The sequence below is a fragment of the Danio rerio genome, chromosome 2, assembly GCF_052040795.2.
Source record: "Danio rerio strain M-AB ecotype USA chromosome 2, GRCz13ab, whole genome shotgun sequence".
NCBI classification, from domain to species: Eukaryota; Metazoa; Chordata; class Actinopteri; order Cypriniformes; family Danionidae; genus Danio; species Danio rerio.
Window position 1 is genome coordinate 34,151,871 of NC_141022.1, and position 16,534 is coordinate 34,168,404.

General features: G+C 34.9%; 1 protein-coding gene across 2 annotated transcripts in view; it reads left to right on the top strand.

Moving 5' to 3' along the window:
- atp6v1h (ATPase H+ transporting V1 subunit H) overlaps nucleotides 1-16,534 on the top strand; it is a 60,156-nt gene that overhangs the window by 15,887 nt on the left and 27,735 nt on the right. Inside the window, exons 7-9 of one of the 2 annotated variants that reach the window (NM_001291708.1) lie at nucleotides 4,656-4,709; nucleotides 5,726-5,823; nucleotides 8,954-9,146. In NM_001291708.1, the coding sequence (NP_001278637.1) occupies nucleotides 4,656-4,709; nucleotides 5,726-5,823; nucleotides 8,954-9,146 (345 nt within the window). The remainder of the gene's footprint in view (nucleotides 1-4,655; nucleotides 4,710-5,725; nucleotides 5,824-8,953; nucleotides 9,147-16,534) is intronic. The other variant, NM_173270.3, reaches the window with a different exon arrangement.

Below are 16,534 nucleotides of genomic sequence, written 5' to 3' on the forward strand. Positions count from 1 at the left end.
ACAGTCACTTTTTTTTAGCTTAATCGTTGTTGTTTTTCAGGGGCCACTACAGCAGAATGAACCACCGCTTACTCTGGCATTATGTGCTGATGCCCTTCTAGCTGAAACGTAGGGAAAGTTTCAATTAACCTTTAAATTACCAAACAGAAAAGATGAGTTTTAAAAAGACAATTCAATATCATGCACTACTATAGTTACTACTATATTTAATGTCCATTTTCTATTTCTTATGTTTTTCTTTTAGTATACCCTTTCTGGTGATTTTCTGGATTACCTATTTAAATAAATATATCATTAAATACATCTTTACCATGAAATAAAATGACTGATACTGTGAAATAAAATCCCTTACCTCTTACATTAGGGGTAATGATGAAGAATTTATGAATGACGCAACTGATGCTGAGGTCATTTGATAATGACAAATGGCATATGTAATGTATCGGAATTCCATTCTTACTACTTATACTATATTATACTATATATTACTATATTGTATCCATTCTTATACTTATACTATACTTTTCTAACAGTCATGAAGTAAATTCAAATTAAAATGTTGTACCTACTCAACTTGTATGTAATTGCCATACAGAATGGGCAGGTCAGCTTGATTTGCAGCAATCCTGTTAGCAAATAGCATATTAATAATATTTATATTTAAAATATGTATTAATAATAAATAGCCAAAATATAAAATATAAAAGCATATAAAAAATCAGCTGCAAAATATGAACATTTTCACAGGTGATCCTAGCCACCTGTTTGTCAAACACTTTGCAACTTTTGCACGGGAACAAGTGCATTTGTATGTACTGTGTCACTGCTTGAATCCTACATGTACACAGTAGGAGGTGGAGATCTGCAGAGGCAGCCGTGCCAGGGCACTACTGCAGCAGAGTGCTTTATATAAAGGGCACAACAAGAAGAATGAACTGAGAAGTGCCTGGAGCACGATTTGAACCTGGATCCTCCTGACTCAGAATGAGCTGTGAGCTGTGAGCTCTGCTGCAGCAGGCCAGCCACAGATACAGATTAAGAGATTCACTCAAGGGCCCAGTGTTGATGAGTGCACTAGGTTGAGTCGTTTAACACCAGCACGTGGGAACCAAGAGTTGACCTTAGCCTCCGTGGCCTTACCAACTTCATTAAAAAAAAAAAACAGACTCTGATGTGTTGAATTTTTTGTTTATGCTACTTGCTTGGAAGTAGTGGTGAAATAACATTTTGTACATGGCCAAATTATTAGACCACCACACTTGGCAAATGCACAAATCAAAGAAATTCCAATTATACAATTTTGTTTATTTGTGCAGCAGTGAATTGGTCACTGATTTTTATCAGCCACTATTTAATCAGTTTAACCCCTATAACTATTTGTGTTATGGGTTGTATGTCTGTTGCAAAATCCAGTGTTTTATTCTGAAATCTTTATCATTAATCAATGAAAAATGCTTTGTTGATGCAGCATTAATCACCTGTTTCGTCATCATCACTTTTGATATTACGCTAGAGAATCATTCAAACACTAGCACTAAAGTGGCGTTGGTAAATAAAAGCTTTTGCTTGTTCTGATGTCAGCTGCAGATGTGAATGAATGGCAGAAGAAAGTAGTTCCTCATACAAAAAGATTTTGAGACTCTGTGTTTGATTTTCTTTTTTATATACACGATTATATCGTCAAACTGTTGTATAAACTTGTGGGACACTAAGGCACACCTCCCACTCGTGCTGATATACAGCCACATCGCACTGCTACGAGTGTGATATTGCTCATACACACACACACACACACACACACACACACACAGAAAATATATATTCATGCATCTATATTTTTTCTTCTCTTCCCTGTTATAGTTTCCCATATGTGTGATTTATATTGTGTCAGGGCAAACCTGTCAGTGTATCAGGAGGGATGTTTTAAAATAGTAAGAGATAAAAGCTCTTTTCCATGTATATATGAATTGTGTCCTGACCAGTTGCATTGAAGGGCAGGATATTTTGTCAAAAGCACAGCTTCTTTTTATGGCATGTATTGCCGCCTACTAATGCTTGTCGCAGGAGACCTCTTGTCTCAGCTGGTTAGTACACAATGCGAGTATGTGTGTGTCAGGATTTAAATGTGATCTAAGCCATTTTACATAACAGTCAAACATGTTTTGCTTTGTTTTGTTTCACAAGCCTGAACCAGATTCCATTTACATCAAAGTGCAAAGATGTGTTTTGTATGGACATGTTTGATGATACTTGCACTGAATCTCCATTTGCATCCAATAGCAATGACCAGACATGTTTGGATTATTGCAAAGATGGGAAGTGTGTGGTAGCATTTCAAAATGGTATTTTCTGTCTTTGACACAATTTACAATGGCGACAGAAGAGACATGTTCTTAAGACTTTATTCATCGTGGATTTTATCCAACCGTTGTAGCTCAAATTGATCTTTTTTCATTAGATTATTTCGCACTCTTGTAACTGACAAGACAAAATAATTAATTTGATGTGGATCTTAAGATGTTTAAAGATTTAAAAGTGTATACGATTCACAGAGGCTGTATATTTCTGAACAAAACTATACATTAATATTAGGGATTCCAGATCCGTTCATGTGATAGAAAATTGGGCTTGATCACGAGATCCAATCGGAATCGGACGTTACCACCCTATCAGGACTCAAATATATATCTATCTATCCATAAATATATATCACACAGAAACGGCAACGTGTGCATTAATGCTATTGGTTATATGCCGGGAGAGTTGAACATGGAAGCAGCTTGAAGCGAAAAGTACAAGTATGACTGCGGTCTGGAGGTAATGTAAAGTTGATTACGACAACATTGTCATAGCAAACTGTGAGATATGGCATAGCAAGAGGTGGAAAGGAAAAGGCTACATTTAACACAACAAACCTGATAAGGCACCTCAAAAACAAACAAACACCTGACACAGTACAGCGTTTTTACCCAGGCAACATAACCGAAAACGAATTAAATAAAAAATAAAGAACATCCTGGATCTGTTCGCTTTTATTTATTAAATTTTTTTTTTTTTTTTTTAGATACTCAAAATCGAACAATTCCGACTCGAGGGCAAAAAACCTGATCGGGACATCCCTAATTAATGTTATTTGATTTATTTAGATATTTGAAATTTAAATAATCATTTTTATTAATTTTCAAATGAAATTAAGTGAATTTACAGACTCATTATTACAGTCTTTAGCGTCACATTATACTTCAGAAATAGTTTCTTACTAGTAAGTCATGAAAACTGTTGTACTTCTTAATATTTTTGTGGAAACTAGGACACAGTGTAGTTTAATTATTATAAAGTTTAAAATGGCATTTAAAACAGCATTGTTGATTCAACCTTGATGAATAAAAGTAAATGTGAAGTAAAGGTATTTGTGCACATACACTGAAGTACACATGTACTTTCAGTTTAATAAAAGAAGTCTAAACACAATAAAGCACTTTTGGGTTCATGGTTGTAAGAAACCAAAGCCATATTTGTCATTTAATCAGCGAAAACATCTTTTTTAAATTCACGTTCTAAATGTCTTCTAATGGTTTCTTTTTAGAAAAATATCTTTGCTGCACATAGAGCTAAAGGGAAAGGCACTATGTTATTCTGCAGCAGAGGGCACAACCTTGAGATGCAGTTATGCATTAGATGGCTTGATAGGAAGCCAAATTGAAGAAGAGTGAATAAAAACAAGACTAGCTCTTTTATATATACAGTATATGTTAAAAGAACACTTTGAATAGTTTATATGATGGAAAAGATGGCCTACATTTCTTACTCATGATGTAAAACATACCATGATTAATAGTGAATTGGCATTAAAGTATAATTGTATGACTTCCAAATTAATTAATGAACTATTGACTTTAAAAAGTCTTTAAATCATTTCCGATTTATTCACTAATTAATTTAGTCTAATTCATACTAGTTGTTATATCAAGACTGTGAGAGATCAGCAGTGTTTTGGTTTTCTGATGCATATTTGTGCTTTGCTTTTATTCATATGGTGGCTTTTAGTGAGTGCATCTACTTGCAGATCACATGATAAAGTCCAGCTTTCATTTTCAGCTTCCCTACAAATCACTTTACGGTAATAAGATGTTGCGTTTTGCACGCAGTTTCATATTTTAGCCCGAGGGCCCTCTGAATTAATGAATGTTGAAAATCATAAATAGAAGAGCTCTCAAAACAGTTCATGTTTATTAGTCTATTCAGAGCACACTCCATAAATTAGCTTCATTGTAGCAAAGCTGCGATGGTTGTGAATAAACCTTTTCAGTGAATTAGTAGGACAAAAAAATAGCCTTTATTAAGATGGGAATAAATATAAGTTTAATTATGTCTGGGTTTTGCAAAAGTGTTCCATGTATTATCACTGAAATTGTGGTTATCTCTTGTAACAGGCTTAAGAATAACATTTTCCAGTGCAGCAGAGACTGAAATAAATTCAAGGCCACTCTCGCACAGATTTTTAGACTTTTGCCTGTCAAGAACAAACTGTCTCTCTCATGCGGGAGTCATCTGTCTTCCTGCCACCATTGTCCAAGCACACGGCTCACTTTTGCTTCAAACGAGGCCCAAAATCACCGTTTTTTTCTTTCTATCTTTTTTTTTGTTGTTGTTAGAAACTACATGGTACAGGTGCTGAACCTGGAACAGGGACCATCTCCCCCAGTGAAGTGAGTATGTCACAGATGAAGGAGGCAGATGTGCAGCTGTGTGAACGAGCTTCCGTCCCCTTTCAGAGGCTGAGATCTTCACCCCTCTCTTTTTTGAGATGCAGCACATGCTGTTTCTTGTCCACTGCTTTTCCCCCCCATTCATATCCACTGTGAAAAATAAGCATTTTTATTACAAAGGTCCTTTCCTCTCTTGCCCAATGGCTGTGGTCATAATCTAATATTTATTCACTTTTTCTTTTCTTTTTCTTTTTTTTGAGACACCGCTAGACTTGATAGATTGAAAGGACCACCAGAAGGCTTTTGTCTTGCACTATAGCAATCTTCCTCTTTCATTTCTTTTTATGCTTTTTAGAGTTCATTTGAAAAGAAGTTTTTTTTCTCTCTCTCTCCTCTTTCATCATGTGTCGCGAGTCAAAATCTGCTGGTGCACTGCAAGCGGCCACAAATTTTAATTCAATTTCCTCTCATGGCTCTTAAGACGTCTTCTCTTTGCTATTCTTCATGACCTGTCTCCCTGTCTCTTCTGTTCTCTGGAGCGCTCTGCTTTTATGCATATGGTGCTGATCTCCAGCATCATCTCTCCCAGTTAATGACCGAGTCTCTTCTTTCCTCTCAGCCACATTGCCTCTAACATCTCTCTATGATTCACTCACTCAGTCCAGGTTTCAAGGCTGTTGCTGCTGCTGCTGCTTTCTCTTTGCTGCATTGTGGGATTGACTCTTTGATCTAGCATGTTTCCTAAAATGCGTTTTTCATGAAGTCAAAAAAGAAAAAAACGTACTGCACGTGCATATGTGAATGCAGAATTATCAAGAGTGCAAACGCTGCTTGAGCAGCCTAGTTTCATTGTGTTTCTTTTGCTAGTAACTGAAAATGACAGGCTTATTATTTCACGCATCCATTTCCCTGCTTCTCTGAACTGTTCTGTTCTCTGTGTGTGCTTTTGTATGCATGCTAATTTGTCTGTATTTCTGTGTTTCGTGTACGTGTATTTTTCTTTTGGACCTGTACAGAGCTCCCAGTACGTTCAGTGTGTCGCTGGCTGCCTACAGCTGATGCTGAGAGTCAATGAATACAGATTTGCCTGGGTGGAGGCCGATGGAGTGAACTGGTAATACTCATTTTCACACTTTTTTACGTGCTGCATTTCATATTTTGGGTAATATTGCTCATAGAAAATAATGCATGCATATTAAGTTCTCATGATTATGGAAATCTGGTTGTGGTTAATGTCAGGGGGGTTAACAATATTTCTGTAACTTTAAAAAGTTTGTCATCTGCAAGATTTTAAAATTTCTCACGCACCCAAAATAAAAATAAAAGCTGTAATAATGTGAATTATTTTGTAATTTAAAGTGACAGCTTTGTATTTTAATGTAGTTTAATGTAATAATGTAACATATACTTTTTATATTTCACTACCTGAAAAAAGTCTTGTCGTCAATCCCAGTTGTAAAATCAACAAGCAATAACTCAATTTTTAGTTGTTCATTTGGAAAAGTGGAAGAAAATAGAAGGTAGAACTACATCGCAATCATCACAAAAACTGTTGAAGACCTGTTAAAACCTGCATGGACCCAAGATTCTCACATAAATCAGTCAAGTTTGGCGAAGGAAGAATCATGGGTTACATTTTGTATGTGGGAATGCAAGAGATATGCAGAGTGGATGGCAACATCTACAGCCTAAGGTATAAAGACGTTTGTGCTACCCATTACATTACAAACCACAGGAGAGGGCAAATTCTTCAGCAGGATAGCACACCTTCTCATACTTCAACCTCCACATCAAAGTTCCTGAGAGCAAAGAAAATCAAGGTGCTCCAAAATTGGCCAGCCCAGTCACCAGACATGAACATTATTGAGCATGTCTTGGGTTAGATAGAGGAGGCATTGAAGATGAATCCAAAGAATCTTGACTAACTCTGGGAGTCCTGCAAAAATACTTTTTTTGCTATTCCAGATGACTTTATTAATAAGCTATCTGAGTCATTGCAGAGATGTATGGATGTAGTCGTCCAAGCTCATGGAAGTCATACACAATATTAATTCTGTTCCACTGCGCCATGACTTTATATTCTATACTGTACATTATTTCTGTTAAGTGACAATACTTTTTTTCTAAGCAAAATCAGTCTTTATGATGATCATGATCATATTTTATTGTGGTAATAGAAGCGTAATCTAGAGGCCTTTGCCTTTCATATAAGCCACTTCTGAAACTAAATGATCAACTAGAAATCAATTATTTGTTGCTCCTAAAACTTGGATAGGCAACAATACTTTTTTTCTGGCAGTTTATATTGAATTAGGGCATTTAAAAAATACAGAAAAAGCAGCTTTGGCCATTTCTAAACACATTCTAAGAATTTTCATAAGCTAAATTCTTGAAATGTATTAAAGTTAAGAACATCTTATTTTTCTTAAGAAAGTCTGATTGAAACTGGTGGCAGTTCTTGCTTAGTTAATAAAACCCCTATTTTAATATTATTATTATTGATGTAAGAATAATAAATTAAATGTAATATACAGTTAAGAATTGACTTAAGAATGTTGTGTAAATTTTAACCCCAGTGTGTGATGTGCAAGCAAAATAACAGGATCACCATTATGATCACATACTATACAAGGACAGGATACGTAAGAAGTCTGTTTTGAACAATAACAAAGCTCTGTCAAACAGTTTACAGTAAGCACTGCTTGTCTTTATTGTTTTTGATGTAAACATGCTCTAAAAACAAACTCCTAATCATTGCTTTGCGTCTTGCATTATAGGGAAAATCTAAATATATTATATTGTGAATAATGATGTTAGATTTATAATAAAATTTGAGTCTGGATAAAAAAAATGTTTTGAGATTTTCCTCATATTTTTACATCTGCATTGTGATTCATAATTTGATATCACCCATTAGACCCTGCAGGAACTAAGAATTTCATGTTTTCCCTAAAATCTTTTGGCAGTCTTTTTCCTGTCTTAAAATGTCTTAAGTTTATTCAATACAGGTTTTTATAAAATTATATATTTTTTGTGAAATGTTCATCTGGTTGATAAGTGTTTAAGTTCCTAAAGTAAAAGTTTAAAATGAGATAACAATTGGTTTACACACTTTGGAGCAAAAATCCTGAAGAAATTGAGCTAAAGATAGAGATTTGACATTGATCATGATAATAGTTGATACAGAAGGATTGGGAATATTTTATTGTGGTATTTTTAAAATAACATTTAAAATGTAGTTTCAAATGTAGTGTACAGGATGTACAATGCTCAGCATAATTGAGTACACCCCATTTTTAAAATGAATATTTTTATCAATTTGTCAGTGAATATAGGCAATGTCTTTTGGTGCATTTAAACAAAACAGATTTATTAAATGGATATATTTATTAAAATTATATTTTAGTCATCGAACATATTTAGAAATTGAAAAATAGTACAATTAAATTCAAGCAAAATATTGCCAACATGACATCTTACAAATTTTTAACTAAATATTTTCAATTTTTTTGCTTCTCTTGATTTTCTCATTTTAAAATTTGTATTTAATATTTTTCAATAACAGATAAATTTGGGTGTTTTTGGACCATTATCTTAAGTTATTTTGTTAGATAAGCTCCAGATTTGGCTTCAGTACTCACTAATCTAATGTATATGCACAAATATAATATTGTGTAGCTTCCTATTAAAAATATGAATGGAATGAATATTAATAATTTGTGAGGGGTGTGCTTTTATGTGCTGAGCACTGTGTGTATATGTTCATGTGTAGTAATCTTAAACCTTAACGCTCTTAAAATGTACTATTTAAAACAAATGTACTATTTAAAAAAAACATACTATTTGGTATTTTACTAGTTTACTATTGTAAAATGTACTCTCCGTCCTTTGCAGTATCGAAGACTGAATCTCGCAGAACAAAAAAAGCATCTCTCATTGTCCTAGCATGTTTTAGCCCTGTGATCATGAAGCTTCTTTTGTTTGCTGGTGTGCAGACAGAGTGAAAGAAAGGATAATGAGGCTTCTCTTAAGATAATTTTCTTTTTCTTGCCTCTCAAGTAAAATTTCTTTCATGTAATGGTCTCATTATACATCACAAAAATGTGGGCTCTCATTTTGTCCCCCCGTCTCGCCCATCAACCCATCAGGACTAACTTGGTGAAGAGCATCCTCTCAGCAGACCATTAGGGGCGAGATGCCCCACTGCTTACTAACTAGGACTTCTCTTTCTGTGTGTCCTGCAGCATCACGGCAGTGCTGAGCAATAAGTGTGGCTTCCAGCTGCAGTATCAGATGATCTTCTGCGTGTGGCTCCTGGCATTCAGCCCGCAGCTCTGCGAACAGCTGCGGCGCTACAACGTGGTACCAGCCCTCTCCGACATCCTCCAAGAGTCTGTCAAAGAGAAGGTCACTCGCATAATTCTGGCTGCTTTCAGGGTATGTGTCATGACGCACTCATTAGCAAGCCATTCTCCTTCTTGACTTTGTGAATGCAACTGAATGCGGTTCTGGCTGTTGAATTTAAAATTAGCCTGATGCCTTTTTAAAAATAGCATTAAGAGATTATTCACCCACAAATGCAAATACAGTTGTTATTTACTCACTCTGGGGTTGTTCCAGTGCTTTTCTGGGCCACAAAGACGAGGGATTTTGTTTATGTAATGGCAGTGCACTGTAGAAAAAGCTTGGTTCTACTCAATTCCTTCATTTTGTCCCAACACAAATTAAGTTAACTTAATTGTTTTTACAAATGTAAGTGGATTAAACCTAAAACAATTAAGTTGTTCCAAAAAAAACTCTAGAATTGTGTTAATTCAGCTCATTGTACATTAGTATTTTGATTATGCAGCAAAAATTTTTTTTGAACGTGGAGAGCAACTTTACTCTGTGTTTTAAAATAAGAAACAAAAGTATTATTGACGCCGGTAGCCTCATGGTTTGCACACTTACATATACAGTTAGCACTATTATGCTTGCATGGACCCGAGTTCAATTCCTGGCTTGAGGTCCTTTGCTGATACTTTATTAAAGGTATTTAAATTAAGTAATTATTAGGTAAGTAATTACATTTAGTAAAATATCAAAGAATGAGACGTCATATAAGTGATTTAGGCATATTTGATTGGGTTAAATGAAAAACAAACCTAAATCTGTTTTATCTATCAATAAAACTCGTGACGTTGGTCATTTGTCTGTGTGTTAAAATCACAGACAGAAGAAAACACTGAAACATGAAACACAATGTATAGACATGGCAAAAAAGCATACATTTAGTTTCTTCCAATTCTTTTGTTATTGTTGAGAAAGTAGTCATGAGGTCAGTTGTCTCACAACTTGACTCTTGAATCTACAATAGATACATTCAAGATTACAATTCCTACATCATGATTCAAGGGCTTTATTTTAACTTTATTTTAATGCACAGTCTAAATCACATGGCGCAAAAGCATTAAGGGCGTGCCTAAATCCACTTTTGTTACTTCAAGAACGGAAAAATACGCTCTGTACCCCAGCGCATAGTCTAACAGGGCTGTGCTTATTCTATTAATGAGTTATTGGTGTGTTTTGAGTAAAACATGCATTAAACCATTCAAAGTCTCATCTCACAGTCCCTTTAAGAGTCTGTTACATTGTTCCAATGTTGCATTTGCTATTTACATGGCGGACTTTGTAAGTGGGAAAAACTGAAAACTAGCAATAAAACAGTTAAACAGACCATCTGCACGAGGATAAAAAAAAAAAACAAGCCTCCTCCATTCGTCCTCTTTGCTTTTGATGTTTACTTTACTTCTTTACTGTTGTGGAGACCTCCATTAGCCAACATGTTTAATTTTGTTCGTTAAGCCCAAAGATCTGTTTGTAAACTATTTCTAAATTTAGTTCTTATTTCCAGCGAACAAAAAAATGAACTATAATAAAAAGTGTGGTCAAAAAATGGAATTATATACAAACACACATCCTATTATTTTGTCCCAAAGCCTGACAGGTCGACAAATCTAAACTTGTTTTTATTAAAACAAATATAAATATGCATAAAATAAATAATGCTGCTTATAATTATAACATTATACACTTGCAAATTGTTATGAATGAACTGAAATAAGTCCCGAGGTGAGGAAGGCATGGAGGCAGTGGCTTTTATATTTCTGTAGAAAATATTTTTTGTATTATTTTGATCCTTTTTTTCACATGTAAATATTTGTGTATTGCTGTACATTCTGTGTGTATTTAGCAATGTGTAAGCATTTGGACCCACATTACTAGCGCGCTCTGTGCTGGACTTTAGACCAGCTTTTAGTTGGTCAGTTGTGCGGTGTATTTCATTCATGCATTTATTTTTTTCCGGCTTCGCCACAGCGGAATAAACCCCCAACTTATCCAGAACATGTTTTACACAGCGGATGCCCTTCCAGCTGCAACATCCATACACACTTATTCACACTCATACACTACGGACATATTATCCTACCCAATTCACCTGTACCGCATGTCTTTGGACTGTGGTGGAAACCGGCACCCTAGAGGAAACCCACGCTAATGCGGGGAGAACATGCAAACTCCACACAGATATGCCAACTGACCAAGTTGAGGCTTGAACAAGCGACCTTCTTACTGTGAGGCTACAGCACTACCTACTATGCCACCACGATGCCGCAGTCTATTTCAGTTCCTCAAAATAGCAACGCTCCAACAATGCGCTTTACCACGTCTTCCTTTTAGACAAGCACACCAACGAGTTTACAAAGTGGTGCAAATGGACTTTCTATTTAAACAACGTGGTTAAAAATGTGTAAATTATAGTTGTGCTGGTCTATAAATAGTAACAAATCTCAGCATGCACTGTTTGCGCCTTATTGCTCCTTGTGTATGATAGGGCCCAAAGAGGATAAAACTTCCCTAACTTTTACAAATGTGTTAAATACAGTATATTGACAAATAATATTGTTGATATTGTAATAGTAGTACTGTGATGCTTCATGTACTGTGTATTAAAAATGTAAACATTACTTTTAGGTCTACTGTACATAACTACATTGCAGACGTTCATAGAGCACAGTCGCATATCAGCTGTTAATCAGGTGCCATGCAGTGTGATCATAATTTGGTGTAATAATCAGTTTTTTTCTTATCAAAGGCTTGGTATTAATGTGTCTCATTATGCCATTTGCGAATATTTAATAAACTACAATTCCTTTAACTTACATTGAATATGCCCAGCACTAGCGTTGAGTGATTAATAGATCCTCTTCAGTGGGGCTTTTACTGTATATCAACCATTTCCATCTAAAAACCTGTGATTGACTCAGCTGTTGTCAACTAATAGGCTATTTCATACTGAATTCAGCCCTGTATCCACTCAGACGCGTACACACACAAACACAAGCACAAACACACACCTACTCTATCACTCATCCACCTGCTCTCCATTACAATGAAATCCCAAAATAATGCAAGCTGTTGGTCTAAAAATCTAAGACCACTAGCTGCAATGCCTCTATTTAACATTTCTTCTGAATTTGTAGAGTTATTGTTAGAATAGCAATTGCTTAGTATTTTGGTTTGTTTTTATAGTATTTTTTTTTTAATCTTCTAATTCACATATCAGTTAATTTAATTTAGAGATGAAGAAATTAAGTAGGTTTTATTCTAAACGTATTAAATGAAATGCTTTGCTATTGAAATTAGTCTTTAAATGTGATATTTTCAACGCCGTACTCATTAAAGCAAGATTTGAACTGGTCTGACCTTTCGCACTTAAAGGGTTAAGCATTTCTCAGAACCACAAAATTTCATATTACGATGCTTAAGAGAAAGACACTTAACCCCAGTCGTTTACAAGACTTGGTTGTGGTAATTAGAGTACTTTAAGGAAATAGATTGCGAAGCCTCAGCTGAATGAAGATAAGCAACGGCGCAATATAAACATGCATCTAAAAATACTTAATGAGAGATCATTAAATCTGATGACAGACTGTTTATCTGATCCTCTTTTTACTGAACAAATAGTGCACATAAAACATGTGTTTAAACCATTTCCAATGGACGGGTGTGTCCGTTTTCTCACTTTTTTCAGATCAGGGCATCGCTCGGCAGAAGGTGTCCTCTTCAAAGTCCATTAGCGGATCACTCACTCTTTTATTCTGAAAGGATTTAATTTACCCAGAGCTTTCATGATGAATATACCAAGAACCCCATTATTACCTTATTAAGGTTGCAGATTGACAAAAGCGCTGGTTTTAATCTCTTCCACACTTCCACGTCATCATCCATTCAGTGCTTGGTTTTACAGACTAGAAAAAAAAAACTTGTCACCCTACATTGCGCTTCCTGCTCATGTTGATGATTTGAATTAGGGTATAGTGAAAGACCAAATGTAGTCCTACGGCATTTTATCTCCCGTCAGGCTTATTACTTTTCCTCTGCCTGCACATATTTGCTTAATACATAGCCCAGGCACAAAAACAGACTGCTTGTTACTCTTATTTTGCATTTCATTTTCCTGCACATGGCGTTCTTGGGTCAGACTACATTTAATGTTCAAATTAGCCCTGAAAGCTGGGTCTGTTGTTGGTATTAGAGTTGTGTAATGAATTCATTGTCCATGTCGCTGACAGTATTGAATTAGAGTGCTGCGCTTCATTTATCTCACCTGCTGAAGAGCTTATTAAGTTGTCCTGACCAGGTATTCTCTCTCTCTCTCTGTGCCTGGCTGTGATTACATGGCTTCCATTTTGCACCTCTCAAAGAACCTGCCTCTGCACATTTGCCATTATTTGTGTTCCACATTTGTACACTCTGGTAAATATATAGGCCTAAAGCAACACTTTAAACTCTCAGGATTAAAGATATTGGTCTGTAGTTCAGCCTTGTGTGAATTTTCCATCCACGGTAATCAGCCAGGATATGGGCCTTATTATTCTTTTTCAGCAAGTTGTCTTTATTCATAGCACATTAATCTAATCGAATACGCAGCTCTGTCTCAGTGTAGAGATATGATTATATAGGAATCTTTGGGTACGTCATTTGGCGTGAGTCAGTACTCTAAGAGAGCGGATGAAATGAAATGAAATGGATGACAAATATGCTGCTTGAATGCGATTTAAATGAAAGTAATATAGTCATATCCTGCTCTTCAGTCTAATTATAGAGCATACCTCTATGTCCTTTTTCAGTTCATCTTTATTTACAGTTGAAGTCAGAATTATTAGCACCCCTGAATTATTAGCAGCTGTTTTATTTTTCCCCCAATTTCTGTTTAACAGAGATAATTTTTTTTCAACGCATTTCTAAACATAATAGTTTTAATCACTCATTTCCAATAACTGATTTATTTTATCTTTGCCATGATGGCAGTAAATAATATAAGACTAGATATGTTTCAAGACACTTCTATACAGCTTAAAGTTACATTTAAAGGCTTATCTAGGTTAATTAGGTTAACTAGGCAGGTTAGGGTAATTAGTCAAGTTATTGTATAATGATGGTTTGTTCTGTAGACTATCGAAAAAAATAGCTTAAAGGGGCTAATCATTTGTCCTTATAATGTTAAAAACAAAATTAAAACTGCTTTTATTCTAGCTGAAATAAAACAAATAATACTTTCTCCAGAAGAAAAAAAAAAATATATATATATATATATATATATATATATATATATATATATATATATATATATATATATATATATATATATATATATATATATATATATATTATCAGACATACTGTGAAAATTCCATTGCTCTGTTAAACATCATTTGGGAAATATTTAAAAAAGAAAAAATAATTCAAAGGGGGGCTAATAATTCAAGTGCTTGTTACAATGTAGATTGTGTTGGAGCAGCTTATCGTAGCTTAACATAGATGAAGAAAGGAGAATAAATAAGCCATAACAATATTTCAGATTGTGGAACATTCCAGCAAATCAGACAGAGAGGAGAGTAGTGGTAAAAGGCTGATGTAGATGTAGTTAGATTAAAACCGATTTGTCTGTCTGTCTAGCAATCTGTCTATTGATCAATCTATCTAGCAAACTATACATCTATCTAGCAATATATCTATATACGTTATTAAACATATTTTTTATTACATTTTAATTTGGATATTTTTTATTATACTTTTTATGTAGGAGCCATTTGAATGATATGAATGATGGATATTACTTTATTACTACAATTATTTTATTACTTCATTGTACATTTTCGATGTTTTTGTACTAAAAACGTTCAATAAAAAAAGTATAAAAACGAAGTAATGAGTATACTAATATGAACAGATAATAATGGAAATTTTTCTGATTAAATGAAATTTTAAAATTTAAAAAAAACGATCAGAGTGCAAACATTTATACACCATAAATTAATGAAAATCTGGGCATAAATTTTTATTACTATTGGTAATGTTTTTATTTTATTTACCAATAGCAAGGTGCAAAGATTATCTGTTTTGGCCCATCATTTTTTATTTCGGTGCATCCCTAAAAAAGAAAAAGTAATCTAATGCACCTCTCTTCGATGTGAATATTCAAATTCATATTCATAATTATGATTATTCACATTCAAATCACTTTTATCGCGAAACTAACACTTTTTCAATATATTCTGCAGCCCTATTTTCAAGTCCTTTTGTCTGTCTATCCTTTTTTTGTCCATTCTGTGACGCTATGTTTCTGTCATTCTATCAATTGTTGTCTTCACTTAATTTGTCTATAATTCGAACTGTCCATCTTTCAATACAGGTTGCAAGAAGTCTGCTGAATGTAAATGTATTAAATACACCAAATAATAAGTATGAAATGGACATTTTAGGCATTCTAATGCAGTTTCAGATGGATTCTTTATATCAGATCTCTCTATGTCTTCTACCGCTCTATATCTCTCTTTTACCTGACATTCTGTCTAGTAAACTGACGTTCTATTTAGCTATTTGTCCTTGTATCATTCTACAGCATCTAAACACCTCTTCTGTCTATCATTTTTCAATTCTCCACCCGAACGTCTCTCATTTGTTTTCTCTCATGCACAGGCGTCACACTTACAGCTCATTCATCAACGTCTTATTTCCACTGAATGGGAAAGTAGCGTGTAAGTATGCATAGATGCAGAATGTCACCAAGGAAGGTGTAGGACAGCACTGCGCTCACAATCCATCATCTCGTTAACTAGAGCTGTATGTTGGGTTGATCGGATTCCTGACCTGTTCGTTGTGATTTATTACGTGTTCCAAAACAAGCATAACATCACCGGAAATTTAGTTACTAATGTATGAAGGAGACTTTCGGTGCATGTATCTGGAATAGGAGCTGGTAAAGGATGTGACTCACGGTAATACACAGAGCATTAGCATTTTCTTATTATATTTTTGACTCGAGAAGGAGAGAACTTTGTTTGAGCTGTATAAATGACTGCATAAAAAGATGTATGCTCACTGTAAGACTGACTATGTCGGGACCCATCAAACTGGCTTAAAGCAGTCTGCGTTCAAACAAAACATTAGGCTGCAGCAAATTAAAATGCCAGTGCTGCTCATCGCCTCCTTAAAATGCATTACTCTTATAATTCAATGCTGCAGCTATCGCTCTATTAGGAGTCCGCCACTGCATCTTAATCTGAATTCTTCCTTTGCAGACTTACTCGGTTCATTGCCATTTTTCGTACATGCAGCAGCTTGATATCCTTCATGCTGGACAGCTGTGCATTCACTGACTCTAATTGTTCAATTTTGTCATGGACGTTATTGTGTAATAATGTCTCTATTCCGCTGATTAAACACTGCTGGAAGGCAAAGAGATGGCAAATAATTACTTTGTTTCTGTTCCACTGGCT